Source organism: Miniopterus schreibersii, assembly GCF_964146895.1.
Source record: "Miniopterus schreibersii genome assembly, chromosome: 1".
Classification (NCBI taxonomy): domain Eukaryota; kingdom Metazoa; phylum Chordata; class Mammalia; order Chiroptera; family Miniopteridae; genus Miniopterus; species Miniopterus schreibersii.
Window position 1 is genome coordinate 161,267,326 of NC_138101.1, and position 27,947 is coordinate 161,295,272.

At 48.6% G+C, this 27,947-nt stretch overlaps 2 protein-coding genes across 5 annotated transcripts; one reads left to right on the top strand and one right to left on the bottom strand.

The window, feature by feature from the left end:
* Positions 1 to 5,648: 5,648 nt before the first annotated feature.
* On the top strand, positions 5,649 to 13,853 carry SLC51B (SLC51 subunit beta). Of its 2 annotated transcripts, none has more exons than XM_081140066.1 (4): positions 5,649 to 5,833; positions 9,567 to 9,778; positions 10,956 to 11,046; positions 13,536 to 13,853. In XM_081140066.1, the coding sequence occupies exons 2-4, from the start codon at positions 9,658 to 9,660 to the stop codon at positions 13,732 to 13,734; spliced, it is 411 nt and encodes a 136-aa protein (XP_080996192.1). In that variant the 5' UTR covers positions 5,649 to 5,833; positions 9,567 to 9,657; the 3' UTR covers positions 13,735 to 13,853. The 2 variants fall into 2 exon arrangements, with proteins under 2 accessions (XP_080996192.1, XP_080996191.1); XM_081140065.1 differs by having other exon boundaries at positions 5,697 to 5,833; positions 13,518 to 13,839.
* RASL12 (RAS like family 12) lies at positions 13,804 to 27,667 on the bottom strand. Of its 3 annotated transcripts, XM_081140039.1 has the most exons (5): positions 27,239 to 27,667; positions 25,202 to 25,258; positions 19,849 to 19,922; positions 18,960 to 19,150; positions 13,804 to 15,730 (listed from the first exon to the last, which is right to left on the bottom strand). In XM_081140039.1, exons 1-5 carry the CDS (start codon positions 27,339 to 27,341, stop codon positions 15,355 to 15,357), a joined length of 801 nt encoding a protein of 266 aa, XP_080996165.1. In that variant the 5' UTR covers positions 27,342 to 27,667; the 3' UTR covers positions 13,804 to 15,354. The 3 variants fall into 3 exon arrangements, with proteins under 3 accessions (XP_080996165.1, XP_080996164.1, XP_080996163.1); XM_081140038.1 differs by lacking the exons at positions 19,849 to 19,922; positions 25,202 to 25,258; positions 27,239 to 27,667 and adding an exon at positions 19,592 to 19,772 and having other exon boundaries at positions 13,812 to 15,730; XM_081140037.1 differs by lacking the exons at positions 19,849 to 19,922; positions 25,202 to 25,258; positions 27,239 to 27,667 and adding an exon at positions 19,592 to 19,772 and having other exon boundaries at positions 13,812 to 15,730; positions 18,960 to 19,171.
* Between the last annotated feature and the right edge of the window lie 280 nt (positions 27,668 to 27,947).

Here is a 27,947-nt window from a genome sequence, read left to right on the forward strand (position 1 = left end):
GATGGGGGTGGGGGTTGCTCTTAGAAGACATCTAAGGACCTCTAGTGATCAGATTCTGTATTCCCGAGGCCTATGCAGTGGCCTCCTTGAATGTGGTCACACATCCCGGCTATAGAGAGACCAGATTCCTTTCTATTCATTCTCATCAACTTTCCCCATCCCACAGGCTTAGACCCAGTGACCCTGGACCAGTCCTTTTTTCTAAATCATGAGCTCTGCACATCCCTGCTCCAGTGTTCTTGCTCATGCTTCCTAGATGCCCTCCCACCCCTCCTGCTCTCTAAATGCTATTCATTCTTCAACACCAAGTTTAGACATGCTTCCCTGAGCTCTTGTCTGTATGGACTTAATGTCTTTCTGCGTGCATCCCCTTAATGGTCTGTGGAGACCTCTGCTTCTCATACAGTTCGGAGTTATTGAGGGAAGTTGTCTAATGTCTGCATAGACATTGACAAATTCATCATCTGTGTGTTGAATAGAAAAGAGAGAGGCAAAGAGGAAGGGAAAGACTGTATTTCCAGTGATTCTGCTCATCTGGTCGTATAGGAGGAGAGATGGGAGCCCAAACCTCGTATTCTTTCAATGGAGTTCTCTTTCAGTATCTTCTCTTAGGGTGAGTGGAATATGATTCTAAAATTCACAAAACGGTCTTTCCCATACAACATGACCTATAAATACAACTCAAATAGTCATTGGGTTTTCACTTTAGAACCTGGCTGCTGTCTAAAGTGTGACTCTTTATATTTGTGTTAATGTCACTTCTCTCCTTGAGTTAGAGAGCCTGCATATACTTCACTTAATTTTCAGCAGCCCGAGTTCTTCACAGCGGTCCCCTCGAGCTGCCTCGAGCTGTTCACAGCGCCCTCTGCCGACCACACAGCGACTGGTAGGAACCAGAAGCTTGAGAGGAGGAAACATCTTGTAGGTTGATCATAGCTCATTTGTCATCATAACGACTTGGATCTACCACTCATCAGCTACGTGACCTGAAACAATAAATACACTGAGCCTCGGTTTCCCCGAATTGTAAAGTGGGGATGGTACTATTACTGTACTCTTGCCGTCTCGCCTGCGGTTGCAGCAGAAGTCCGCGAGGAGGCGCTGCTCACCCACCTTTCCAGTCATTGACCCTGAGGCCGACACAAAACGGGGGAGCTTCTGATTCGGATTAGGCCATCTGTGTTGTTACTGTCCTTTGTGGTGTAAGTAGATGTCACTCCCAAATCTGTCCAGCCTCTCTGTAAAGCAGGGCTGGGGCTGCAAGGCCACCCGCTGGGGACAGACCGGGACACGCTGGCCATCCCGCTCGCCCCTCAGCTCTTACAGATGATAGAGAAACACTAAGGAGGCTGTTCTATGCAACTGACTCTCCCCACCAGGAGACTGGGATGCCTTTCGGTCCCAGGGAAGAGCTAAAGAGGCAGCCTGGGCCGAGGGGGCTGGGTGTCCTTGAAAGGAGAGAGACTGGAGAGGTCCCATGACTTCTGAAGGAAGCCAGATGTGACTACAGGACCCAGAAGCAGCTTAGGAATAAGGAAGCATCCCTTTGCTGCTGGCAGTCAACCCTAAGCCAACGGAAGTATAAATATTGCCTGCATCCAATCCAGAAGCAGTAAATATTTCTTCTTTATGGAATATGCACCTGTTAAAAAATTTTCATGGCTGAAAGCTTTTTAAAAAGAAAGGGTTTATTGAACCAAATGCTAGCCAGAAAAAAACAAAAAAAACCCCAAAAAAACAGGTCCTGGGACATGAACCACCAGTAGCAGGGCTGGAGAGAGAAAGCAACATGTTCACTGTCCTGGAGTTGACAGGCTCTTTATACACCAAGTAGGGGAAGAAAGATGTAAATTGTTTTGAAATAATAAAGGGGATGGGAGAAGATGAAGTAGGGCTAGTTCTGGGATAGGTGCAGAGTCCAAGAAAAAAAAAGTTTGTTCTTTAAGATTGGTTATGGGCAGCAGTCTGGAAAGTTCATGGGTAGGCAAGAAGCGTGGGCTCCCCGGCGGGGGTCAGTGGCTCCTGGCTGTTCTCTTTAGATAACTGCAGAAATAGCCACCTGGAAGTTAATCCGGAGTTTCAGCGTTCAGTAACGTAAGCAGTCCTTCATTGGTTTTGCCTTGCAGTTAACTGATAAACCTCTTGTCTCTCTCCCTTCCACCCTCTGGCCTGCTGTAATTTAATTCAGGACATCTCAGAAGTTTCTCCTTTTCATTCCTGTCCTAGGATTGCCCCGCTTCACCTTTTAAAGAGCCCGGTTAGCTCCAGGACAGTGGACATGTTTGTCTCCTCCATCCAGCCCTGCTGCTGGTGGTTTAGACTGTGTGTCCCAGGACCTGGTCCTTTTTCTGGCCAGCACATGGACCAATAAACCCTTCCTTTCAGAAAACCTTTTGATCATGAAGGCTTTTGTTTAACAAAGAAATAATATCAATATGAATACAAACACTTCTGGCAACAATGATTGTGTATGTTTTGTATGCTTACTTGCCTCCATTTGTTAAAAAATGTAAAAAGTTATAAACTAGGCAGGAAATTAAATAACACAGAGGTTCTTTTTTTATTTGTTGATTAGAGAGAGAGATCAATTTTTTTTTTCCACTAACTTACATATTCATTGGTTGTATCATATATGTGCCCTCACCAGGGATTAAAGCTACAAGCTTGGGATATCAGGACTATGCTCTAACCATCTGAGCTACCCAGCCAGGGTTATTCTTCTGAACCAAAACAGATCTTTAAAAATTACCTGAGCCAAAAGGAGAGGCTTTAAAAGAAAAATTGTCCTAATACCATATGATCTCACTTATATATGGAATCTAAATAAACAAATAAAGAAACAAACAAAACAGAAACAGACTCATAGATACAGAGAACTGATGGTTGCCAGATGGGAGGGGATGTTGGGGGCTGGGTGAAAAAGGTGAAGGGATTAAGAAGTGGAAATTGACAGCTACAAAATAATCTTGGGGAATGTAAAATACATATTATAATAACTAGGTATGGTGCCAGGTGGGTACTAGATTTATCAGGGAGATCACTTCTTAAGTTATATAAATGTCTAACACTATACTGTACACCTGAAATGAATATAATATTGAATGTCAACTGTAATCTCTGAAAAATTTTTTTTAAATAAAAGAAAGAAAAATTGTCCCAAATCTGATCCAGGAAATGATTTTAAATGATTTAATTCACAACTTCCTTCTGGAAATAAATTATGATTCCTGGTTTAAATGCTTAGAAATTTTTCTGATAAACTTTAAGAGGATTAAGACTTGTTCTGGAAATCTAATCACCCATTCACCCAACTGACAGCAGTCAAGAGTCTTAGTGACCTTTTAATCGAACATTCTTTTTTCAGCAAATCTAGTTTAATCGCTATTGTCTAACCATTCACCAAAAGTGAATTCTAAAGTGGGCCTACCAGAGGCCTTTCCCCTCACAGCAAGTTTGTAATAAAACTTTGACTAATGAAATAGTCCTAATGGAATTGCCTGAAGGGTTTTCTTTCATACTGGGGCCAACCATATGCCACCTCTGTTCCCTCAAAGAATGTTGACTTGCGTGTGAAAGGTGGGAGCAACAAAATTCAGACAAAGTAACGCATAATGCTGACTTACCAAGTTGTTTGACATTCTGCAAACACACTGAGCATGTCCTCTTCAAGACGAGGCTATTCAGAGTGCTATTTATGGGAATGACTAAGCTTCAATACCTCATGTAATTGAAAGGCAAGGCTGAGAGACTTTGATTTTATTCTGCTGTTGGACTTTGATTTTTTTCAGGGACTGAAGAAGATATTTAGTTATACTGTAACCAGAAGCAAGGGGTCAAAGACATAGAAAGTATTAAGTGTCCGGAAGAAGGGCCAATGACACAGAAAGTCTCAAATGCAGTATAGAGACGATGAAAGGGCTCCCAGCAAAATACGTGTCTGTTGAAAAAGCATTGGATCATTCACTTCAGTGTAAAGATGGCTTCTCGTTGGATGCCCATTCTTCCTCTCAACGGCCCTATTGCAAATGCAGGCATCAAGCCAGTGCTGAAGCACCAATAATTTTGGACTTTTATGAGCCAATAGTTAACTTGCGAATTCCTTTGGTGCTTAAGAGAGTTAGTGTTGCGTTCCGCTCTATTGAAAGTTATCAGCTGCCTTTCTCTCCAAAGTGCACCCTGAATCTGACCCCTTCTCACCATCTTCACAGCCACCCCCTGGTCCAAACCCCCACTATCTCCTGCCTGGCTGATGCAACAGCCTCGCCATAGGTCTCCCCGCCCCTCTCCTCCCAGCAGGCCAGTGGTCTTAGATAAATGTCAGTCAGATCATGTCACTTCCCTGCCTAAAACCCTCCAGTGGCTTCTCATTGCATCCAAACTCCTTATCCTGTTTTACAAGGCCCTGCAAGATCTGCTTCCGTCTACCCTCCAGCTTTATTCCACGCCACTTCCCTCCTCACCCCGCTTCAGCCACAGGGGCCCTCAGGGCCCTCCTTTTTGTTTCTCAGATTCTTCGAGCTCGTTATTTCTTCAGTGCCTTGCACTTGCTGTCCCAGGTCTTTGCCTGGTTAACGCCTCGTCCTTCAGTTTTTGGTATAAGAATATAGCAATCATAGCTCTCCCACCCCATCTCTTTCTATATTATTTTGCTGTTTAAATTATTCACAGACATTTTCACTAGCTGCAATTCTCTTATTTATGTTTTTGCTAACTTTCTCGTTGCCTGTATATCCCCCCTAGGGTGTGAACTCCAGGAGAGTAGGGTCCTCGCCTGTCTTGTTTACCATGTCATCTGTGTAATAGGTATACTCAAATAATAGTTATTGAATGAATGAATGAATGAATGAATGAATGAATGAATGTTACCAAATAATGAGTTGCTGGGGTTCTGTGCAGACCCTAGGTTCCCTGTTGCGTCTCCTTTTCTCTGCACCATGCAGTTGTCCACACTGTTGACCTGTGCTTAACTCCTAGAGGAACTTGCACCTGTCACTTGACCTCACTCAACTTCTGTTACCTCATTTGGGAAACGGGAACCCTGCTCCTTGCTGAGCCAACATCAAAGGTTGTTGCCGATGCAGGGAGCCAGTGGGTGGGAAAGCCCAGAGCCCACTGATGATCAGAATGGAATGGGTCTGGTCTGGCGGGGGGAACATCTTACTCCTGCTTCCGTACCACGCCCTCCCCCCTCCGTGCTGTTTGGCCTGGCTTGCCTCCCCACTCTGTGTTACTCACACAGCCTCACTTGCCTTGCCTTCCCCACCCCTTGCCCTCCAAAGGTCTTCTTTTATAGCTTCTTGTGAGGAATTCATACAAGGCCATGACCTTCACTGTGAGAAAAAACAGGCTATAAAAGGCCAGGTTTGGCTCCCTGCTCTGTGGTTAAATATTGATAACACAGGAGACAGAGGCTTGGAGAGGGCACACACGTATCCCCCTGCAATGATGGAACCCCCAGACCAAGGGTCCTCTCCAGCCCATTCCCTGGGGCTGGCAAGGAGGTCTGGATGTTTTCTCTTTACTTGAGGCCAACATAAAAGCATTGGGCTCCTGGTTCTTTAAAGTTATTAAAGTTGGGTGGAGCCTGTTTGCCATCTAAGGCCACTCATTCAAGAGGTCAGTCACCCCAGAAGACTCCAAGACTGGGCGTGTGCTAAGAGCAAAGCTACCAGATGGGCTGGGCTGCCACAGGCTCTGAGCAGTAACTTCCAGGTGACAGCCGTGTGGAGAGCTCAGAGACTATCCCGTACTCCTGTGAGAGGAGGAGGGACACAGAAATCAGTGCTGCTCCCAACAGCAGATCAAGGCGGGCCCCAGGAGCCTAGGACCCAGGGTGAGTGTCTTCAACCTCCCGTGGGGATGGGTGGCCCAGGGTCTTGGGTAGGAATCACAGTCCAATGGCAGATGCTTAAGCTCTGTTTAAGATGCAGGAATCTCCCAGAGGGGCCCAAGGAGACAGGACAACTAAACACAATACGATATCCTGGATGGGATCCTGGAATAGGAAAAGACATTCATGGAAAAATAAATCCAAATAAATCATGAAATTTAGTTAACTTTTTAAAAGCTGAGATATTAATATGATGTTCACTCTAGAAGGAAACTGGTTCAGTGTTCTGAGGGGATTGTGTCTTTGTTTCTGTGCATCTAACAGTCCGGGAGGCTGACTCTCAGTTCTGGACTTGTATCCGTCTTGTCATTTTGTTTGTTTTCTGGTATATGTTTCTTATAATAATATTACCATATTTAAAACACACATTCCACTGTGGGATCAGCCCACACGCAAGTTTGTACACTTATCAGATGGTTCCAGTACCACGCTGTCTTGATTTCTGCGGTTTTATAGTAAGTCTTGAAGTTGGGTAGCATCAGTCCTCTGACTTCCCTCTTCTTCAGTATTGTGTTGACTGTTCTGGGTCTTTTACTGCGCCATATAAACTTTAGAAACATTTGGTCGTTTTCCATAAAATAACTTGCTGTGATTTTGATTGGGATTGCACCGAATCCATAGGTCAAGTTGGGAAGAACTGACATGTTGATTGGTTTTATCAATTAAACATCCAAAATTGGAATTGTTGTCTCATAAGGTATAAATACAATATACACATATACTTGAAAATACATAGAAATATAGAAAAATATATTTTAAATGTACATACAAAAATACATACATTTAAGATATATAATAATCCCATGTATTGTTTTCATGAAGGTGGTGTGTACTCCTGAGAAATGTATACAATATAGAAGTATTCGAAGTGTTCCCATGAGCCTAGGCCCCATCCCGCCTCCCCAGAGGGAGCTGGTATTTGGTTTCTCGACCTTCCCACTCTTCCCTCTGTGGGTGTGGGGAGGTCTACATATGGGACAGGGGCCTATGGGCGATGTTACTAATTAATCCAGGCACTCCTGCATCTGAGATTGGACAGAAAGTTTCAACCCTTCTTAGCAAGTGCTCCGGACAGACAGTTGGAGCCAGAAACAGGATCACATTGATGAGCCATCCCTGTAACTTTGTCTTCTCGTTACTCAGTATATATACATATAGCCCTCAGAAGGGTAAGTAGAGTCCTCGGAAGCCTAAACAAGGTCTTCCTTTCTCCCTGAACTCCATCTCCACCTTGGTACGCGAATGATCATTCACATATGAAAAACTTAGCTCAGTATTATATTTCTGTCAAAATATTTCCCCTCAAAACCTGTTGATGTTGCTTCAGTTTTCTCAGAGCATTTAGAGTTGAGGAAATGCTGATGTCGATCAAGTCCGTTTTTTCCGGCTCTGTTTCTCTGTTTGGCTGTTTGCCATCCAGTTGTTTTTTAATGTTCCTGGCTAAGCCTCCGAAGGTCGTTTGGAAGGCAGTGTGGGAGCAGGGGACCTCGGGGTAGCCGGGGGCCTCGTTGTCATTAGCTCCATGACATGTGCCCCATGACATGCTTCCGTGATTGGACTCTTCAAATGCCTTCTCCTGTTTCATTTATTTAGTTACTTTTCTCTCCCTTCTTGTTCCCTTTTTCCCCTCCCCCCAGAAAGAACTATGCTAATGTGTTTAATGTGTGTCTTTTTTTAAGTGTGTTTTTGTAAAATATGTGTTTTGTGCGCATATATTTTGTGTTTTTATAAATAGTATGCCATGTCCCCTATGATCCTGAGGGATAATTTTTTAGGGATACACACACACATATATACGTATATATGTGTGTGTGTATCTGTATTACACATACACTTGGGAGCAGAGCGGCTGTGTTCACACTTACTGGGGAAAATTTGCTCTCCAGATGGCTGCCCCAACCTACACTCCCCGTCAGTGCATGAGGCTATGGCCCAGAGCCTCACAAACACACAGCATTATTTATCTTTCAAACTATGATGCTCTAATAGATGTCAAGGGGTATTTCATTTTAAAATTTCATCCTTCTGATTACTAAAGAGTTTGAGCATTTTTTTCCTGTGCTTGTTAGCCTTTTGGGTTTCCTATTTTGTAAACTGCGGGTTTAGATCCTTTACCCATTTATTAGCATTCCTGTCTTTTTCTTGTTAATTTGCAATAATTCTTTGTGTATCCTAGATATCAGTCTCTTCCTGGTCTTAGGCACCGCATGTCTCTTGTCCCAAGCAGAAAGGTTAGTTACTTCATTGGTGGTAATCACTGAACAGATCATCTTTTTTTTTGATATGATCAAATTCATCTATTTTTTGTTGTTATTGAATGATTTGAGTTAGTATTGGTTTTGTTTAAAAAGTTTTACCCAATTTCTATTAACTTTCCCCCCCCCTCTTACATTTAGGCCTTTAGTTGTGGAGCCTGCTTTTGTATGTACTGTTTGTTAGGTGTGCCTCCAGTCCTCCTCTTTTCCACACAGTGAGCCAGTTTTCCTGACACCTTCTACTCATGATTCCTTCTTTCCCTACCGGTCCATAGAGCTACCTTCTTTATACATCAAGTTCCCACGTGTACATAGGTCTCTACAAAATTTCTGTTCTGATCCCTTGATATAGTGATGTGGCCTCATGTCAACTTCCAAAATTGGAATTGTCTATTATTTTTTATTACTAGGATTCAACACCTGACTTGGTAAACAACAGATTGCTTAACATGCTTTGTTTTGTGGGGATGGAAACAGGCTGAAATTAATGAAGAGATTTAGCCAGGGAGCATGGATTCAGCTTCTTCCACTGCAAATGACAAAACAATTCTTATAACATGTCAAAAAAAAAAAAAAAAAATAGAAGTTATCAGGGGGCTGCTGAACTGAGGGCAGCACTGACCAATGAGGCCTAGGGGTGGGGTGGCCGCTGAGGAGAGACAGCTCTCAGCTCTTAGCAGCAGTAGCTGACAGCTACCCGCTCCTGGCACTTTCTCTTCACTCAGCCCTGGGTCGCAGGCATGCCAGTCTCCAGATGACTGGCCCAACCATTGCTCATGTGGGACCTGTGAGTGGCTACCACAAAAAAATCAACGGTGCCCAGCCGGCATAGCTCAGTGGTTGAGCATCAACCCATGAACCAAGAGGTCACTGGTTCGATTCCAGGTCAGGGCACATGCCCAGCTTGCAGGCTCAATCCCCAGGAGGGGGCGTGCTGGAGGCAGCTGATCAGTGATCTTTCTCTTTCATCATGTTTCTCTTTCATTAAACATCGATGTTTCTCTCTCTCTATCCCTCTCCTTTCTTCTCTCTCTAAAATAAAAAAAATATATATATATAAAAATCGATGGCAAAGGATGGGACAATTTGCTAAGAAGCCAGAGTGAAGGGGAGCTGTGGGCTGTAGAAGCTGGCTGGTGATGCCAAGCAGGGGAAAACGGGCAATGTCCCCTGCCAGGGTCCCACAGCCCACCAGTGGCTTAGTCTTCTTCACAGGTCAGTCCCCTTCCCCATGCATGCTGGGTTCTAATAAAGCTTTGGGTGACTTTTAAGTCCGTGGTCTCTGCCTCTCCAGGCCCCACTGCTCTGGAGTCAGGCTGTTCTGGTCCTGTGACTTCGGGCCAGAGGGGAGATGGGTTTGGGCGGGGAGGGGAGCTCACGCTGGGGTGGGCTACGGGTCATGCTCTCTGCTTTGTTTCCAGGGGTCTGCAGGGCTTTGCTCAGGGACCAGCACCTAGGAGGCCAAGAGGACGGCTGAGTAGCTGAAGGGGCCTAAGGACTTTGTTGTCAGAAATGTATCCCAACGAGGAGCAGGGCATGCACCACGGTGAGGGAGTTATCCAAGCCCCAGCTGGCACTGTGGTGCCTCAGGAGCTGCTGGAAGAAATGCTTTGGTTTTTTCGGGTAGAAGATGGTAAGTGGCAGGGGATTGGTGTGTGGGGTATGTGCTCCCAACACAAAACACAAAACACAAACTGGACTCTGGCTGAAGGCCTGGATGTGGTCCCCCTCCTCCACAGCAGGCTGCACATTTGCTTCAAAGAGGGGACTGAGGCTGGGGGGGGTTCAGTACCCAGAAGGGTGTGGCTGAATCTCACCCTCCTCTTCTCAGGGCTTGGTCACTCATCCATCCAATCATTCACAAGTATTTAAGCTCCTTCTGTGCACCAGGCACTTTTTGGCACTGGGGTTACAGTAGTGAATGAAACGCAAAAATCTCTGCCTTCACGAAGCATCCGTTTTAGTGAAAAGGACCGAAAATAAACAACCAAAATGCATAGTGTGTTGGTGAAGAGGGGCAGTGGCGTTTTGTTAAACTCTCTGGATGATTCCAGGGCTAAGAGAAAAAATAAGGGGGAAAATTAAGCAGCGAAAGGGAATAGGAAGTCTGCGCAGGGGAAGGTGATACGGTCATGAAGTCTCACTAAGAAAGTGACATTTGAACAAAGGCCTGTGGGAGGTGAAGGATTTGACTTTGCAGGTATGAGGGGGAAGCCATTTCCGGTAGAGGGAACAGCCAATGCAGAAGCTCTGAGGCTGGATCCTGCCTCATTTCAGTACCTGTGAACAAATCTTGATTACCCAGACTCAGATTAGCCACTGTATGTATTATCTGTGGGCAGTTCTTGAATCCATTTTAACTGCCACCCCCTCCTTCCTCCCTTCCTCTTTCCTTTCTCCCTCCTCTCCTCCCTCCATCTCTCCCTCTCTCATTCCCTCCTCCTCTTCCTTCCTTCCTGGCACTGCCCAATACAATTAGTCCCTGGCAAAACTCTGAAGACTGTGAAGTTTATCTTGACCCATCCCACCCCACCCCACTATTGTCCAACTGCAGTGCTGTCTCCCCTTAGATTAGGGCTGATCCAAGGCAGAGATGGCAAAGATCGTCTCCCCCTCCCCCCTACACACACACTGAAGTTTCCGAGGGGCAGGGGACTCATCTTCACCTTAATCAGAGGCTCCCTACACCTGGTCCACAGTAGGGGACAACTGATGCTGTGAGCTGTGTCTGAGCCCAAACCCCAAATGTTAGTGGGCCTAAGGAGCACCCAGCCTCTTCTCAAGTCTCTGCCCTATGTGTCCCTTCCCAGCATCTCCTTGGAATATCTCCATCTTTGCCCTGATGGGTGTGGTGGTCGTGATAAGCATGGTCCTCCTGGGAAGGAGCATCAATGCAAACAGGTAAGGAGCTAGTCTGAGGGTGGCCTCTGGAAGGTGGGAGCCTTGCCCTCACAAGGGAAACCTAGGGAAGTGTTATCTATGGGCCTTGGCTGTCCACCCTTTGGGACAGCAAAACGCAGCCTTCAGGGTCTTTTGAGAACCCAGAATTGTTGGAAAATTAGCAACTGTCCTCAGTTAACACCCCCTAGCCCTGGCCAGTGAGCAGGGCAGGGGCTGGTATGTCTGAGAGGTCAGGATCTTTGGCTCTGGAGTCATAGGCGCCTGGGTTCAAATCCCAGCTTTGTCACTCACTAGCAGGGCAATACTCTCAATACCTCTGAACCAGTTTCTCCTGTGAATGGTGGTAGTAACCAATTCCTGTGGGGAGTGCTCAGTGGGGGCTATTGCAGAGTTAGGGATGCTGTTAAACGGGAAAGCCTTGCCCTGCTCCAAGGCCAAATGCAGGGCTCAGATGGAGACCTGAGATCAGCTGAGGCTCCTGGGGTAATTTTATTATTTTTATAGTGACAATACTCCTTAACCCTGGATGTACAACAAAATCACCTGAGGAGGAATATTAAAAATACAGACTGCTGGGCCTCACCTTGGAGATTCTGACACAAAGTGTCTGACAAGACCTGGGCAGTGCATTTGATTAAACTCTCTGGATGACTCCAGGGCTAATGTTTGAGAGATCCTTGAGAGCAGGGACCGACCACATTCGACTTAACTCTGTTTCCCCAAGCAATTGGAACAATGTCTGGTCCTAGAAATCACTCAATAAATGCTTGGTTCACTCATCCTCATTCATTCATTCATTCATTCATTCATTCATTCATTCATTCATTCATTCATTCAACAATTGCTGTATACCCATGAATCATCACCATCAGTAACTTTGAAACAATGACACTCTCTCCCTCAAATCTGTATCATGTTTTGTAATTTTAAAAGCACCTTCACATTCTCTTATTTGATCTTCAACATAGCTCTGTAAGGTGGGGGCAGGCACAAGTTATTAATTCCTGCTGTACAGAATAAGCTCATTAAGGATCCATGGAAGGGCTGGCCTAACCTCTGTGCTTTTCCTTCTATACCATATTTTATAAAATATATCATCTATGAATCTTCCTCACAATTATGCTTATAAAGTAAAAAATAAATAGCCTCACATAGCTCACACTGAGAACTAGTCGTTTATGAACCGCTGTGGCCCCATTCATCATTCATTCCACAGATATAGCTGAGCACTTGCTCTGTGCCAAGCCCTGTGCTGAGAGCAGGGACCATACTAGTGGCCAAGACAGATTCAGTCTTGGCCTTATGGAATTTAGTTTGGTGAGATTATTGTAGTTCAAAGTGACAGATAATGACTGTGGGACATACAGAGTATTGTGGGAGCTGGGATCTGGGGCCTTCAGGGCAAAGAGAGGGAGGGTGGGCTGCAGAAGCCTTCCAGACCAAGGGCCAGCACCAAGCTTGAGGTGGGAGGGGGGGCCTGTGTGGCTATAGCACGGGGTGTGAGGAGGGCCGGGCAGGGCCCAGAGTGTGCACACTCTGAGGGCCATCCTAAGGAGCTCAGGTTCTAGCTCATGAAAAGGGCTTTGCACAGGGACATGAAAGGTTCATGTTTTAGCAAGATCTTTCTGCATGCAGGATAATGAAGGACCCAGAGAGGTGTAGCCTCTAAGGTGACCTTGCCTTTCTTACCCTGTCAGGAAGCATCTCCCTCAGTAAAGTCAACTCAGAGACAAGGCATCTGGCCAAGGGAGCAGCAGACACTGAGCTGTACCCCCTACAGCCCAAGCAGCTTCTCTGGGCAGTCAGCTCTGACCACAGCTAGGTCCCTCCAGTATGGCCGGGAAGTGTACCTTGAGTAAAATCATCTCAGAGGGAGGATACTTGGGGGAGTTATTGAAAGGAAGTCTGGATCTTGAATGCCAGATTAAAGAGGTGGGCAGGGGAGAGCCATTGAAGGTGCTTGAGCTGGGCAGTGATGTGTGCACACTGGGGCTTTAGAAACATGACTGGTGCGTTTAGGCTGGTTTGGAGAAGTAAGAACCAAGAGGCTGGAAGATTAGTTAGGAATTTCCTGCAGTTTGTCTGGGAATTTGGTATGGGCTGACAAGGACCTGCACTAGGTAGGATGACAGTCTTGGATAGGAGAAAATGTGATGTGGCGAAAGCACAGGACTCAGAGTCAGGAGATTTAAGTGCATGTCCCAGGTATGTGCTGCTTTCAGCCACATTTCCTTGGTGAGGAGGAGTACTAATAGCTGAGCTCACAGGTGGTGGTGAGGATTTGGTGAGAGGCACAGGCAAGTATAAGCTGCTTCTCTGCTGAAAGAACATCAAACTACCTCAGCTTTCTCCCCCACTGTTCCCAGAGCGGCCTCCTGGGTTTCCCCCCTCAAACTCTCCAATGCACCTGAGAAACCCAGGTCTGCCCCAGCAACTCAGCATCCCCAGCTCAGGGAACTCACATTCAACAGTGTTTTCTTTCCTCCCAGAAAGCAAAAGATGCTGCCACGGGAAAAACAAACTCCAGAAGTCTTAGCTGAGGCCGGAACCAAAGATGACAACAGTCTGAACATCCTAAGAGAGACTTTGCTCTCAGAAAAGCCAAATTTGGCCCAGGTGGAAATTGAGCTAAAAGAGAGGAATGTGCCATCAGTCTTCCTTCCAGACCCACAAGAAACTGAGAGCTAGTGAGAACCAAGAACAGCGCCCTCATGTTGTTAGCAGATAAAATGAAAGAACTGTCATCAAACTAAAATTCTGTTATTAAAAAAACTTTTTATTAAAATGCTTCTGAATATGAGCAGTTGGAATTGCATAGTTTGTTCAAATAGTAGTGGTCCACACACACACTGGCTTGGAGCAAAAGTGCGAAATCCAGCCTGCCGGTCAGGAGGCCTGGCCAGGACTCCTCATGTGGTCTCGAGGAGTCTACAACCTCTCCTGACCTCAGCTTCTCCATCTCTATGAAATGAGGCTGAAGGCTGGTTAGGGCTGTTGTTTTCAATCCAAGTTCCTGGAACTGCTGATGGGGAAAGGAGCAGAATTCTGGCTCAGAATCCCCTTCCTACCCCTTCCTCCTACCAAGGCCCTCTCCTTTATCTGCTTATCTGCTGAGGGTCCATGAAAGACTTCCTTTGGGCCAGTGGTCCCATGGTACACAGAGTTAGAAACCTACAGGACACCCTACCTCTGAGACCCTTCTCTTGCTAACCATGGAATCTCAAGGGAGGGTCCTGATCTGTGTCTGAGCCACAGTGTTGTAGTCTAAGCTGTGGGGACAATCCCAAATAATTTATGCAAAAATTTGCTTTAAGAACCAAAAATGCGTTAGGTTCCATGGTACAAAAGAAGACTTTGAACACTCAGCAGGTACTGGGTCCTGCTGAACCAGGCTACAAAGTCTTATACTGTTTCCACCTGTGGACCCAGGCAGGCTAATAGTGCCTGGATGTCAGACACTGCCAGCTGTGGGCTCCCTGGAATCCCGAGTCACTGTCAGTGGAGAGAATGACTTTGTTCTGCAGCTTTGATCATTACACTGAGGAGGCTTGTCCTGACTGTGGCCAGAGTCCTTAATTTAAGGTGGGAAAATAAAGGGGCCCGGCCTTCTGGAGAACAATTCTAGAGGCCTCTCTACTGGACAACCCACAGCCTCTCTCTCTTCCCTCTTTAAGGGACAAAGTACTGGAAATAGCCCTTCCCGTGACTTTCCTTCTTACAGGATATCCCATAGGTTTAAACTAGATATTATCTGGATAAACTGTGGGGTTTGTTGCCTGGGGCTTCTGTGAGATTAGAAGACATGGGAAGGTCAGACTCTGGCCCTCCAAAACCTGCACCTGCCCTGCCCTTCCATCCACCAGGTGGCTCGAGGACCTTGGAGCTGTCCTCCTGCAGGATGTTCTCAGGCCTACACTTATGCCGGCCTCCTGGGGCTGTCCACGAGGGGCCACACCTGGCTTGGCTGGAGCTGGAGCAGGAAGGGGTGATACCACGATGGACACTGCGATTTCCTCCTGCTTGAGGCTGACTCCAGGTGTCTGGGTTGTCCCAGTAGCTGTTTCCCTTCAACATCAGGGAATGCAGTGGTTACCATGGAAACCAAGGTCCTGGACAGAATAGGAGCAGCCTTCTTGCCTGTCCCTCCAGCTCACACATTGAACTGGGTGTCAGGGACACTGCTTGGTGCTGGAGCAGAGGTCAGCTGTCCACCAGGGGGCGCAGGCTATCGTTTCATCAGAGGGAAAGCTGGTGGCCAGGAGTCAGCCGCCGTCCAGCAGCCCTGCCCAGCCTCTGAGCCTCGGATCCTCAGAAGATCTTGAAGCCCTTGAGTAGGGTCAGGGTGGGTGCCTTGCGCTTGCTTTGGGCCCTGGATGACTTCACGGTGACCAGCTTGGCCTGGGCTACAGTGGGCATCTCCTTCAGGCTGACGGTGGAAAGCGTGTTGAGGGTGCAGCTGGCCAGCCCATGACGGGCAGTGAGAGGGGCCTGGTGGGGCAGGGCCCTCTCCTCAGAGATGAAGAGGGGCCGGGCCAGGGAGTTCTTCTCCAGCTCCCGCCGTGCCTCCCGCACCGCCTCATGGAAGACGTGCTGCACGTGCTCAAAGTCCAGGCAGGCAGAGACCTCGAAAAACAGGCACCCAAACCTGCCCGCCAAGGCTGCACCCTCTGCCTCGGTGACCTGCCTGGTGGGGAAGCAGGGCGAGGTGGGGTCAGGAGCGTGAGTCCAGGTCAGTCAGGCCTCACTTACCAGGCTCCCACTTACTAGCTCGGTGACCTAGGTCATCTTCACCTCTACGAGGCTTAGCTTTCTCATCAGTAAAATGGGATAATGACATCTGCCTCTCAGGGTTGTTAAGATTAAGACAGACAATTTGTGTTGAGTGCCTAGCACTGTCCCTGCAGAATCAATGCTCAATAAATGGTGGCTGATGTCACGAAAGCCAGAACTTAGGAACAAAGTTGAAGGTAAGGGAGAAGCTGGCCCCAAAGCTGCACCTAGACCCTGCGTGTGGCTGGAAAAAGACCCATTTCTCCTCTACCCCGAAAGGGGCCCTTGGTCAGGAAATGAGCCACCCTCAGCTCTTACTTGTGGGATCAGCTCTAGAAAAAGGCAGTGGTTCGGACTGAAGGGTGTGAGACCATAGCATCTACAGAGGCATGGAGGGCCAAGGTCACTCAGGATGCCTGTGGTTGGCAAAGCTCTCAAGGCTCCTGGGGAGTTTTGTCTGCCCACCCAGGGCGGAGGCAGGAGAGAAAAAGGGTGACATTTCATGGAGAGTAGGGGGAAAGGAGAGAGAGAACAGCATCTATTTCCAGCTTCATCCTATACTACCTCCCAGGATGATGGGATCAAATATTTGCAAATGGGAAGTTCCTGGAGACTTCTGGCCTGGAAGCCATGGGAATCAAAGTGAGACAGGAAAAAGACTGGTTCTTGGGTAGGTCGGATGAACAGAAGAGGGAAGGGACAGGGGGGTCCCTTAAGTCTTTGAGGCCAAGGTTCAATGATTGAATCCTCGTGATCACCCCCCACTCCTGAGTCTCCTCACCCACCACTCCTGAGGACAACAGCACAGCCCATGAGATAAGACACTAGGGTGGGTGCTGGTGGGAAAAGGTTTCTGAGCCAGGGTTCATTTGTCAGGAGCAGGGGGCTGGGAGTGGGCTAGCTGCCCAGGAGAGTACCAAATAGCATGACTGGGACAAAAACGATCAGGGGCAGAGTACCTAATCCTTCCCCTACCTAGGGCTGGTGTCCCGTCTATAAGCTCACTGCTTCCTGAAGAACCCCTTTTGAAAGGATATTTAGTATTATTTACTTTTATAATAAACTTGAATCTGAAACTTTGTCATCGTGGGGCTTGGATAACGAACTTTCAGAAATACAAACCCCATGCATGCTTGTCTGTGAGTGGGTGATGCAGGCATATAGCATTATCCTTTATCTTATTTTGTTTCAGCTGGTGAAAATTTCATCAGTGATTTGGGAACCACTGCTCTAAACCACACTTTACTCTTTAGCTGCAAGACAATCATGAGGGGCACTGATCAGTGCTCAGCTCAAAGTTAGATTTACCATGCCCATCAAATCTTGACCTCCTAACCTAGGGACCTGATCTAAAGAAGGCAATGGGGTCCTAGACATTTTGGCTCAGTGGTTAGAGTGTTGGCCCGCAGACTGAAGGGTCCTGGGTTCAATTCCAGTCAAGGGCACTGACCTCAGTTGCAGGCTCCATCCCCGGGCCCTGGTCAGGGCGAGCATGGAAGACAGCTGGGAGGCAGCTGGGAGGCAGCCAGTAGATATGTCTTTCTCACATCCATGTTTCTCTCTCTCTCCCCCTTCCACTCTCTCTGAAAAGCAATGGGAAAAGAGTATCCTCGGGCGAGGATTAAAAAAATAATAAAAAAGAAAGAAAGAAGGAAATGGGAATTAGTGGGCTTATTCTTAGGGAACTGATGCTGCTTCATCTGAGCCCATATTCTTTGTTATTTGCTCCCAACCATTTTTATTATTTTATTTATTTATTTATTTATTTTATATCTTTATTGATTTCAGAGAGAAAGGGAGAGGGAGAGAGAGAGAGAAACATCAGTGATGAGAGAATCATTGATCGGCTGCAGCCTGCAACCTGGGCATGTGCCCTGACCAGGAATCGAACCCCGATCTTCTAGATCCTAGGTAGACACTCAACTTCTGAGCCACACCCAGCTGGGCCCAACCATTTTTAGACAACCTATTTGGCAAAGACTGGGATCAAAACAGTGGTCTAGTTTTTTTCTTCATAATGAAAACTGGGTTATCTCAATCCAGTCTTCTGACTCTTCTTCTAGGCTCTGGGGGTTCTGTGATTCCTTTTGGCTTTAAGATCACACAACTTCCCTCATTCCCTGAGATGGAATATGTCTGGGTCTGAGGGCTTGCCCGCCTTTGAAGGCCCCTACCATGGTCCCCCTTCATGAGACTCCAACCCCTTTTCCCACTGTCCATGTAACCTGTTTTAAACAAACGGTCCCCTCCTTGCTACCACCAGTCAATGTGCCTTTGGGGCCTGGGGATGCAGGAGTGACAGGCCATGAGCAGGCAGGGGCCGATGGAAGGCTGGTGGAAGGTGCCATACCTTGCAGGTAGACTGGCCACATAGGACGAATGTCAGTCCTGAAGAAGAAGGCCAGTGGGATTACTTATCAAGTGGAGGCATGAGAGCCTCAAATGCCTCAGGGCAGGCAGGCAACTTAAATGTGTGGAAAGGGTAGAGGAAAGCCAGGGGAGTGGTAAGGCCTGTGGTCAGCTAGAAAGAGCATACCCTGCCTCAAAGCATCCCAATTCCAGGTCTTCTAAAATACAGTGCTCGCCAAGCAAAATATGGCTGTACTATTCGATGGTAATCTGCCCTCTGGCCCAGCCAGTGATCTCTAATTCAAGTCCAGCCCTTTCTAAGAGAACCTGCCCTCAGCACAGCCAATGGTGGTGGAAGTGAGCCTAGGCGCTGAGCTTGGGTGAGGTGAGAGCTTGTTGGACCAGAGCAGACACCTGACACAAGAAACCAATCAGAGTCTCTCTCCTTTGAATTGAAATTGGGCACAGAAGGATCAGCCAGCCGCACCAAGTGGGAACAGAAGGTCTTATAGACTCTGGCAAGAAAGAGTGAGGCCGAGAGAGACCACAGAGCCCCATGAGGATGGAAGGAGTGGCCTCTCTTCTGACTTTCCGAGTTCAGCCCCTGTGCTGCCCAGATGCCCTTCACTTCCTATCCACAGCTGCCCAGAAGACCACACCCTTGCAACACACCCCCTTTTACCTAAATTCGAGATTACTGTTCTTAGCAGCCAAATAATCCCTGAAGATGACACCCAGACTTCACAAATGAGGAAAGTGAGTTCTAGAGTTGTGGGACAAACCGCTGGGCTCACCTGTACTGGGCCATGTCCAGCTTGTTGCCCAGCAGCAGAGTGGGATAGCTGCGCTGCGTCTCCTTTGCGTGCAGAGCGAGCAGCTCCAGGTAGCTGCTGCTGCCCTCGAAGCTCTGGCGGCTGTCAACACTGTATACCACCAGGAAGGCATGGGCCCAGTTCAGATAGCGTTCACAGTTCCTGGGGGTATCCTGGAGCAAAGGAGGGAAGCCCTGGTCAGGGACAAAGGCGGTCAGGGTAAAGGCCTTCACCTGAGCTACCCCATCCCACCTCCCTGCTCTCTGGGTCTTTGTATATTGTTTCCCAGAAGAGCCCTTGTCAAAGGGGTGCTTGAGTGTGGATTTGGCTGGGTGTGAAAGGAGACATTGTCTCATGAGCCTCCCTCCCACCACCCAGCCAGAGACTTGGAGACCTTGGCCTCTGGGGCGCAGATCCAACACCCTGGCATGGCCCCTACAGAGACCTGGCTGTCTCTGGGCACCGCTGATTTTGGGTCAGGTTCATGGTGCCCTTTTGGCTTCTGAGAATAACTGGCATCCAGCCTTGGCAAGGGGTAGTGAGAACACAGGGAGATGTGTGTATTGGGGGGAACTTGGGCCAAGGGAAGCCTCTGCGTAAACATGTGTGTGCACCTGTCTCCACGTGTGCACAAGCATCAAGCCCCAGGGCACAGGATCTCCAAGGTGATGGCCTCGATCATCAGGTCTCCCCAGGCCCTGTCCCATCCCTTCTCATTTGGCAAATGAATGAAGAGAGTCAGGCCCTGAGAAGGTCACACAGCAAATTGGAGCTGTAAAGGGATACATATTCCCATCTGAGCCCCCCACTGTGCGGCCAGGACTTCTTGGGAGGCCGCACTGACTCTCAGCGGCAGTGGGGGTAATGTTACCAGGTCCGCAGTGTCCATGACCCTCAGGTGCACAGGCTGGTGGTCCACAGTCTCCTCAGAGCTGTAGGTGTCCTCTGCAACACAGACAGTCAGCTAGGTTAAAGGCAGAGCAGACCACTAAACTGCTAATGGACTAGGTATGAGTCCCAGCTTCCTTCTGGGTTGGACCCCGGTGCAGCCCTGGGGGACCTAACCCAGGGTTGGCTGAGCTGGGACCACTGCAAAGGCCTTGGCTCTCACCCACATGGAGGACATGAGCAGAACCTCCCACCAAGGAGACAGTGCTCCACCTATCAGGGCTCAGAGCAACAGAGGCCCCTCACAGAACACGCCGCAGAGGAGGGGATTGTGTTCTAGGTCCACCCACCACACCAGCAGGATGGAGTATGTGGCCACAGGCCCAGGTAGCAGCAGAGGCCTCAGGAACTGTGCTGCCAGCCCCTTCCTCCCGAACTCCTAGCTTCTCCACCCTCTTCCCCTTTGACCACAATACCCCACCCACAGGAAGCCCCCAAGGACAGTCCTCCTGCCCCCCGTGGGAGAACCCTGTTTAGCAGTCCCAAGAAGGTTTTACAAATAATCCTTGTCAAAATAATAGCAGAGGAACCCGGTAGTCGAAAGTTTTAGGTTGGAGATGTGGAATCAAACGCCACTTCAGCTACTTTTTAGCTGTGTGATTTGGTTAAGTCATTTCAGCTCTTGGAAAAGAGCTGTTTCCTCATTTTAAATGTTTCCTCATTTTAAAATGAGGATAAGATGATAACATCAGCTAACAGTTTTCAAGCTTTTCCTCTGTGCCAGGTACTGTGCTAAATGCGCGTCCTGCACTATCTCACAGGGCTGTGTGAAGACTGGATGGGCCCCTGGGTAGGGGCCCTGACCCTTCACAGATGCCTGGTAAAGGACAGTGGGGACCATGGTGTACCAGAGTTTACAGGGCAGGCTCACATTTCCAGGTAATTTTTTTTTCTTTGTCTTTTGAAATAATCCTAGACTCATGTAAAAGTTACACAATAGCACAGAGAGTTCCTGTGTACCATCCCCCTAGTTGGGCCGAGGGAAGTCTCTGTGTAAACATGTGTGTGCACCTGTCTCCACGTGTGCACAAGCATCAAGCCCCATCCTTCCAATGTTAACACCTTACATAACCGTAGTACGATGACCAACACCAGGAAATTGACGCTGGTATCATACTATAAACTAAGCTACTGATCTTATTTGGATTTCATGAGTTTTTACTTTTTTCAGTTCTCATAACCTCAGACCTGAGAAAGCAGCAAGTGGCCGGGCATGCAAAGAGGACCTCGCTGCCATACTGGCAATCGCTCTCCCTACCCCCCGACCTTTCCCTGTGCCATTGGCCCATGTGTGTGAGTGCACTTGGTCCTTACCTTTCCCTGGTGCCCCTGTGCCCCAAATGGCCCCAAAGACGACCCCTCTAGGCAGAATTGGGGCCCTCTCTGTCTTCTTGGCAGCAGCTGCTGTGAGAAGAGAACCCCTAACCCTGGCTGAGTCAAATACTTCTCTCTGAGGGCCACTGGCAGCTGAGCCAGGCCTGGACACATGCCAGGTCCACTAGCAGCCAGTAGGAATCACAGACAGCTCCCGTCCCTAGCCTGCTTTGGGGACTTGGATAAATGCCGCTCTTATTCAAAGATTAAAAAAAAAAAAAAAAAATCCAATGGAAAATATGCCCCAAATGTTTAACTATATTTGGTGCAAGAAGAGCTGTCCCTAGATGCCTACACTTTCCTGCCCATGTTGTCTGATGCACCCCTTTTAGGTACTTCACAGCTCCTGTTCCCAAACAGGCACTGTGTCCTGCCCAGTTCAAAGAAAAATATTAGCCCAACCCTGGGCCTGGTCTCCTGCAGTCCCTACAGCACAACAGCCTTTCGAGGTTGCTATTAGCTCCACTGTAGAGAGATGACAGGGAGGCGAGGCCCAGAGAAGGAGGGAACTCGTCCACAGCCACACATCTAACCGTAAAGAAATCTGAACTCAGGTCTTCTAGGCTGGGCTACCTCCCCAATGGGACCCCCTCACTCCCTTTGCTCAGTGGACTAGTCAATTTCCAGTTCTACCTGGGCAGAGTACAGGGTAAGAGCAGAAGCTCCCAGCCCAGCTGAGGATGTGGCACACGCATGGGTGAGCTGGAAGAATCTCAGAGATCATCTCACCAGCTTCCTCCCCCTTTGCAAGCGAGGTGACTCTGGGGGTTGGGGGCTCTTTTCCAAGTCACAGTAATGTCCTTTCTTCCCATCATCTAGTTTCTGCCCTAAGGCCATTCTGGTATCTTTAATTACATGGGCCTCATAACTTCTAGTTCTAAATAACATTCTGTGGACTTTAATGCTGAGAGAAGATTCTTTTCTCAAAGCATTTCCTCTCATTTACAGTAATAATTTTTTACAAGGCACCAAAGGAGCGCAGGTCAGAGTGTGTATGGGATGATGCCTCAGAAATGGTGCCTGCATCCTTGCTGGAGCAGGATGAGGGCAAGAGAGAAGCCATCATTCTGCCCTGGGCAAGCCAGGTGAGATGACCCCAGCCCTCTGCAAGAGAATGTTCTGGAGACCTCCGCCCCCTCCTGCAGCGTTCAGCACAGGCAAAGCCCTTTCCAGGCACTGAATCTCTCAGCTCCTACCAGCTCTATCAGTCACAGCCCATGATGAGGCACAACTTTTACACAGACAGAGCACAGTCTATTAGTCACATCTCTCCAGATGGGGAAATCAAGGCTCAGAGAGCCCAGTGCCAAGCAGACCTCTGGCTCCAGGTTCCCTATAGCATGAGGCTGCCCTTAGTGGAGAGCAGCTGGTGTGGTGTCTCATCTTCCTTTGTACTGAGGCTCTCCATGATCTTAGGCAAATCACTGCCTCAGTTTCTTTATCTGTAAAATGGAGATAACAGAAGCTGTTCTCTAAAGGACAATCCTAAAATCAAAATTCAGTTCCATGTTATGAGCACCTATGTTGTACCTAGTATTGTGCTCCATGCTGCAAATGGGAACAAATTATACAGGTTCCCACACTCAAGAGGCTCCATTTGAGCTCAAGCTCTCTGAAGACCTTTGAAAAGGAGAAAGAGTGGTTCTCCATCTCCTGATGGCTAACTCTGCCCTTGCATGCTCAGACGTTTCTCCATAGAAGGAAAGGCTGCGGTCCCGGAGTCCCCACTGTTGCTGGAACCAGCCATGGGATAGTGGCCGAAATGTTCAGACAGTGAAACAGAACCCCCAGGAGCAGCACTGGCCTCCCAGAATGGCTGAGGGGAGAGCGTCTGGTCATTTCTGCAGCTCACAGGCACTCAGGGTGGGATGACTAACCATAGCAGGCCTGCTGCCCCCACACAGTCTGACCATGCATTCCGCTACCAGGTCAGAACTCCAAAATTACTCAATCAGGAAGCTCAAACCACCACTGTAATAAGCCTCTGGTGGGACCCTGCAGAAAGGGTATGGACTGGGGGGCAGGGAGGGAGAGAGACTGGAGGCAGGTTGCCAGATAAAATACAGGATGCCCAGTTAAATTTGAATTTCAGATAGACAGCAAATAATGTTTAGCATATGTATGCAGTAGTTGAGGTTGGCAAAATCTGTCTTTTGAGGATCCATCCTTGAGAACCCGTTTCCCCTTCCCAGGCACTCCTGCTTGTGTGCCTTTCCTTCCCGCCTTCTCCCCTCCTCTCCCTGCTTCAGTTTCCCCACTCCATCTGACTTCTCCTTCTGGCTTCTCCCAACACCTCCTGAGGCCAGCACACAATCACAGCCCGTGTCCCACTCCCATCGGCACTGACCTCTGCTAATTAAATGGGCTCTCCTCACATCTGCTGTGTGACCTTGGCCCAGAAGCCTCAGCTCCTTGGGCCTATTTCCTCCACTGCAGCATGGAGCAGTCATTTCAAAGCACTGGTGGTCAAACCAAACTTTGAGAAACAAACCCCTAAGGGGCTATTGGCCAGTCACTGGCCTTGTACTCCTGACTTTACCAGGGGAGCCCTACCAATTTCTCTGTTCAAAACTCTGGGGTTCTGTTTAAGACGTCCTTACCCAAGTGGTTCCTTATCCAAGTTGGCAACATATTCACTGATAAACCTTCTGGTCAGAAGGGATTCTGCTACTCAAGGGCCTAAATAGCCCTGAGGTCCTTTCCTGTTCCAACACTGGGAATTCAACGTTCTAGCCTGAACTAAGAGGCAGATGGGCGCCAATGGGCTAAGGAGTTCTTTCCTTCAGGTGTCACGGGGGCATTCCATCAGAGGCCTGCAGCAGGAAGAGCTGTACTGTGCAGCTTTCCAAGCTGTGCTCCAAAGCCCTGGGTTTCCTCAGGGGTCCTGGGGGTAACACAAAAGCTTTATTCAATTCTTATGAATGGGAAAAATAGCCCAAGACTGTAACCTTCATTTCCAAAAGGCGAAGAGATCCAGATAACTCTTTTTTCTCAGTGCACAGTTTACAACAACAAATGGTATAAATGTGAGCTTTAGGTTGCATGTATACTAATAAAAGTCTGCTTTTATTTGTTTTTGATACTGGGGTTCCATGTAAGGGATTATTTGAGGAAAAGGTCCTGCTGCTAAAAATAATTTTCAGAAACATTGATCTGATTAATTTGAGGGAATCTCAGCCATTATAGATGGGAAGCCATTTGAGGAAAAAGGAGAAGGAAGGAGAAGCGAATATATATTGAATGTCTACTGTGAATCAAGTAAACTAGCTCTTTTACGTGTTATCTCTTTAATCCTCATAGTAGTTCTCTGAGATAAATGTTTTCATGCCCATTTTGCAGATGAGGAAAAAGAAGTTCAGAGAGGTTAGATGACTGCTTTAAGGTTGCACAGCCAATATGTGGCAGAGCCAGGATTCAAACTCAGCTCTGACTGACACCAGAGCATCCCTTTTTCCAATATACCATGATATGTCAATAAAGCAAGACTTATTTCCTTGTGTGATTCTACAACTGGTTCAAAAGCCAGTTCCACTAGAAATTTTCTTAAATGTCTTGTCCATCTTTTCTGGAAAAGTGCATTGAGTGACTACCTTGAAGAACAACACTTAATAGACGTGGATGTTCTGCTGATTGATTTTTTCAAAATTTCATCAAGCCGCATATTTGAGGGCAAATCACATAGCTTTCTGAATTTGGCCAACCCCCAAGTTGTCTAGGGTAGACTGTGGAGGGTGTATCTTTGGCACTTAAAACATTTTCCAGCCATGGGCTGAGTCATTCTGGTGGTTCCTCCCCTCTGCCTCTAGATGTTTGGTCCTGGTCACACCTGGGCCCACCACAGGGTAGGTATCTGATCCCGGAGAGGGCCACAGCAGGAGGAACAGGGAGGAATGGTTCCTTACCCAAGTTGGGGTCATATTCACTGATAAACCTTCTGGTCAGAAACTTCACGGTCAGGGCTGCAAGAAGCAGAAAGAAAGTGGCTCAGTCTCCCCTGCTGTGTCTGGCTGCTAGCCCTGGAGGCTGCCCCTTTCATTGTAGGAAGGCCTTATCTAGCCTCTGTGACCCCTGGCTGACACCAAGCTCAGGAGTCTCTGGGGGAATGAGGCTGGGAGCTGAGGAGTTGGTTTGAGAGGCTCAGAAGAAACCAGAAATATGGGGAACTGTGTCCCTTCATTGCATCCTGGGATTTAAAAAAAAATTCTTTTTTTAATCAAGAAAAGTAATGAGAAGCAATGCTAAAGGGTGTCTGTGAAGATACGAACTAAGGGGTCAGGACCCATGCAACCCCAACTGAAGGGAGACATCCCCCACCCTGGATAAGTCACAAAGATTCTGAAATGTGGGGCATTTATTCCAATTTTGGCTACAAGCCAAAGAGAGAGTAAGAGCCAAGTTGATCCGTGGGTGATCCCTGGGGGCAGCATGACTCCTTGAGGGCCTGGGATTTCCAGGCGAAGTCCAGGCAAGATGTGTCCCAAGTAAACACACTAACCCTCAGTCCCTCACATCTCAAGTCTTGGCTCTAGGGCCTCCAAACTCATGATGGTGCTTCACAGAATGTAAAACTCTAGAATGAGGTTATCCCCAGGTGCAATGCATTAACAGAATTCTGATTCTGTTCAGAATTTAACCACATAAAGCCAAGAGCCAGCCAACTATTACACTGAACTCTTAAAAAGTAATATGATATTTTAAAGAAAATCCTTAAAATTCTTTCCCAGGATTCCTATCTGTCAGTTTGCAAAGTAATACCCAGGGAATACATATTTTTACATTTAAATTCCTTAAGTAATATAGCCACTGGCTAAACTGTACTAGGGACAGAGCTCTGGATAACAATTTTATTTTCAAAGGGAAGAGGGCAAATCTTTTCTGTAGGAAAACGTGATTCAGAGTCAGCCCTCTCTGAGCAGAGGGCTGGCTTCAAAAGTGGAGAGGAAGCCCCCAGTGAGTCCTAAAAAAACACTCTGGGGAAGGAAGCCAATAGCTAACAGAGCTCATGTTGGCCATTCACTAAATGGCTGTAACTGAGAAACGGCCATGGAGGAGCCCCTCTCCCCTCCCACCTTCAGCTGCCTGGGACTGTGAGTAGCACCGGGGGGCTGAACCCTTTTCCTGGGTCTCTGCCTGTAGTGACACCCCCACTCCCACCCTCCTTGGTGGGTGGGCTCCAGGTGGGTGAGAGCTGCCAACAGTGGTGAAGGTAGACTTCAGTGTTGATAGAAATGATCTCAATGGAAGCCAAGATCTTGGTTTGTCAAGGGTACCTGGACCACAGTCCAATTTGTTTCTAAGAAGTCAAGAGAAGGGTCTGGCTTGAAACAAATACATTTGATAAGCCTGTACACTTTATTCCAGAATTCCAGGGAACTGAGGAAGGGAGTGGGGAGTGTGGCCCGGGAAATCCCAATAGCCAGTGACTTCAATCAACTCTCTTCAGGGGCCAGCGGCTCCTTCACCTCCAGCCTAATCAGGGAGTAGCAAGGAGATGACTGAGCTCACAGGGGCCTTAGGCTAGGATCGGTGCCTAACAGGTCCCTTTGGTTGCAATGACTAGAGCTGACTACTGGCCTCAGGGAAAGGTGATAGGGGTTAGGGGTGCCCAGGGGAGAGGCCAGCTGAGGACTGGGAGAGACAAAGATAGAAGGGAGAAAAAACTGGGGTCACAGACACCGACCATAGAGACACAGAGAGAGAGCCAGGCAAGGAACAGAAGACGGATGAGGGATGGAGGAGCTGAGAACAAAGCAGAGAGAGCGCTAAGCAACCGAGAAACTGAGGCAAAGAAGAAAATCTCGGTGTCTTGCCCAACTCACCTGGGTGCAGGACGCCCCCAAAGCCAGTGGGAGAGTCTGCCCTCAGGTCCACAGTGCCGATGCCTTCATCGCTCCCCGTCCCCACCTAACCCCTTGCCTTCCGGGCACCGCCCCACTCACCGGACTTGCCCGCTCCGCGGCGCCCCAGGATGGCCAGGTTCACCTCGAGGGGCGCGCTCTGCGGCCCGCTGCTCGAGCGCGGTTTCCCGAACACGGAGGACATGGCGACGCTGCGGAGAGGGACGCGGGTCCTCGGCCGAAGGGCCCCAAGCAGCGTGCCCGCCCGTCGGGGCCCTCGGGGGGACTCGCGGGCTCCCCCGCACTCGCCGCCCCGCCCAGCCGGCGTCCGCGCCCAGGGCCCGGTGTGGAGCGGGCTCCGTTCCCGCCGCGCGGCCCGAGCAGGGGAGGAGGGGCCGGTGAGCCCGGCGGGCGGGGCCGCCCAGAGCTCCGCCAAATTCCTTGTAAGGGCTGCGGGAGCACCCCGCGGGGCGCACGCACCCCGCAGACGACACGGGGGAGGGTGCTCAACCGCCCGCGCACCCCACCGTGCTTGGCCTCGAGGGCCGGGGCGCTGTCACTGTCCCGAGCGCCCCCAGACCCGGCAGGGAAGGACAGGGACCAGAGAAAGCGAGGCCGGGGTAGGGACGTGGAGAGGAAGTATGCTTCCAGCCGAGTCTGAACCCCCACTCAGTCTCTCCTTCCAGCAAGAAAACCCCTCCCTTCCTTTGTTCTACCCAGCTGCGCCTCGCCTCCTCCAGGAAGTCCGCTGGGTTCAACTCCAAGCCTTACCCTTTTCTAGGTCACAGCCAGCTCAGCCCTGGCACACAAC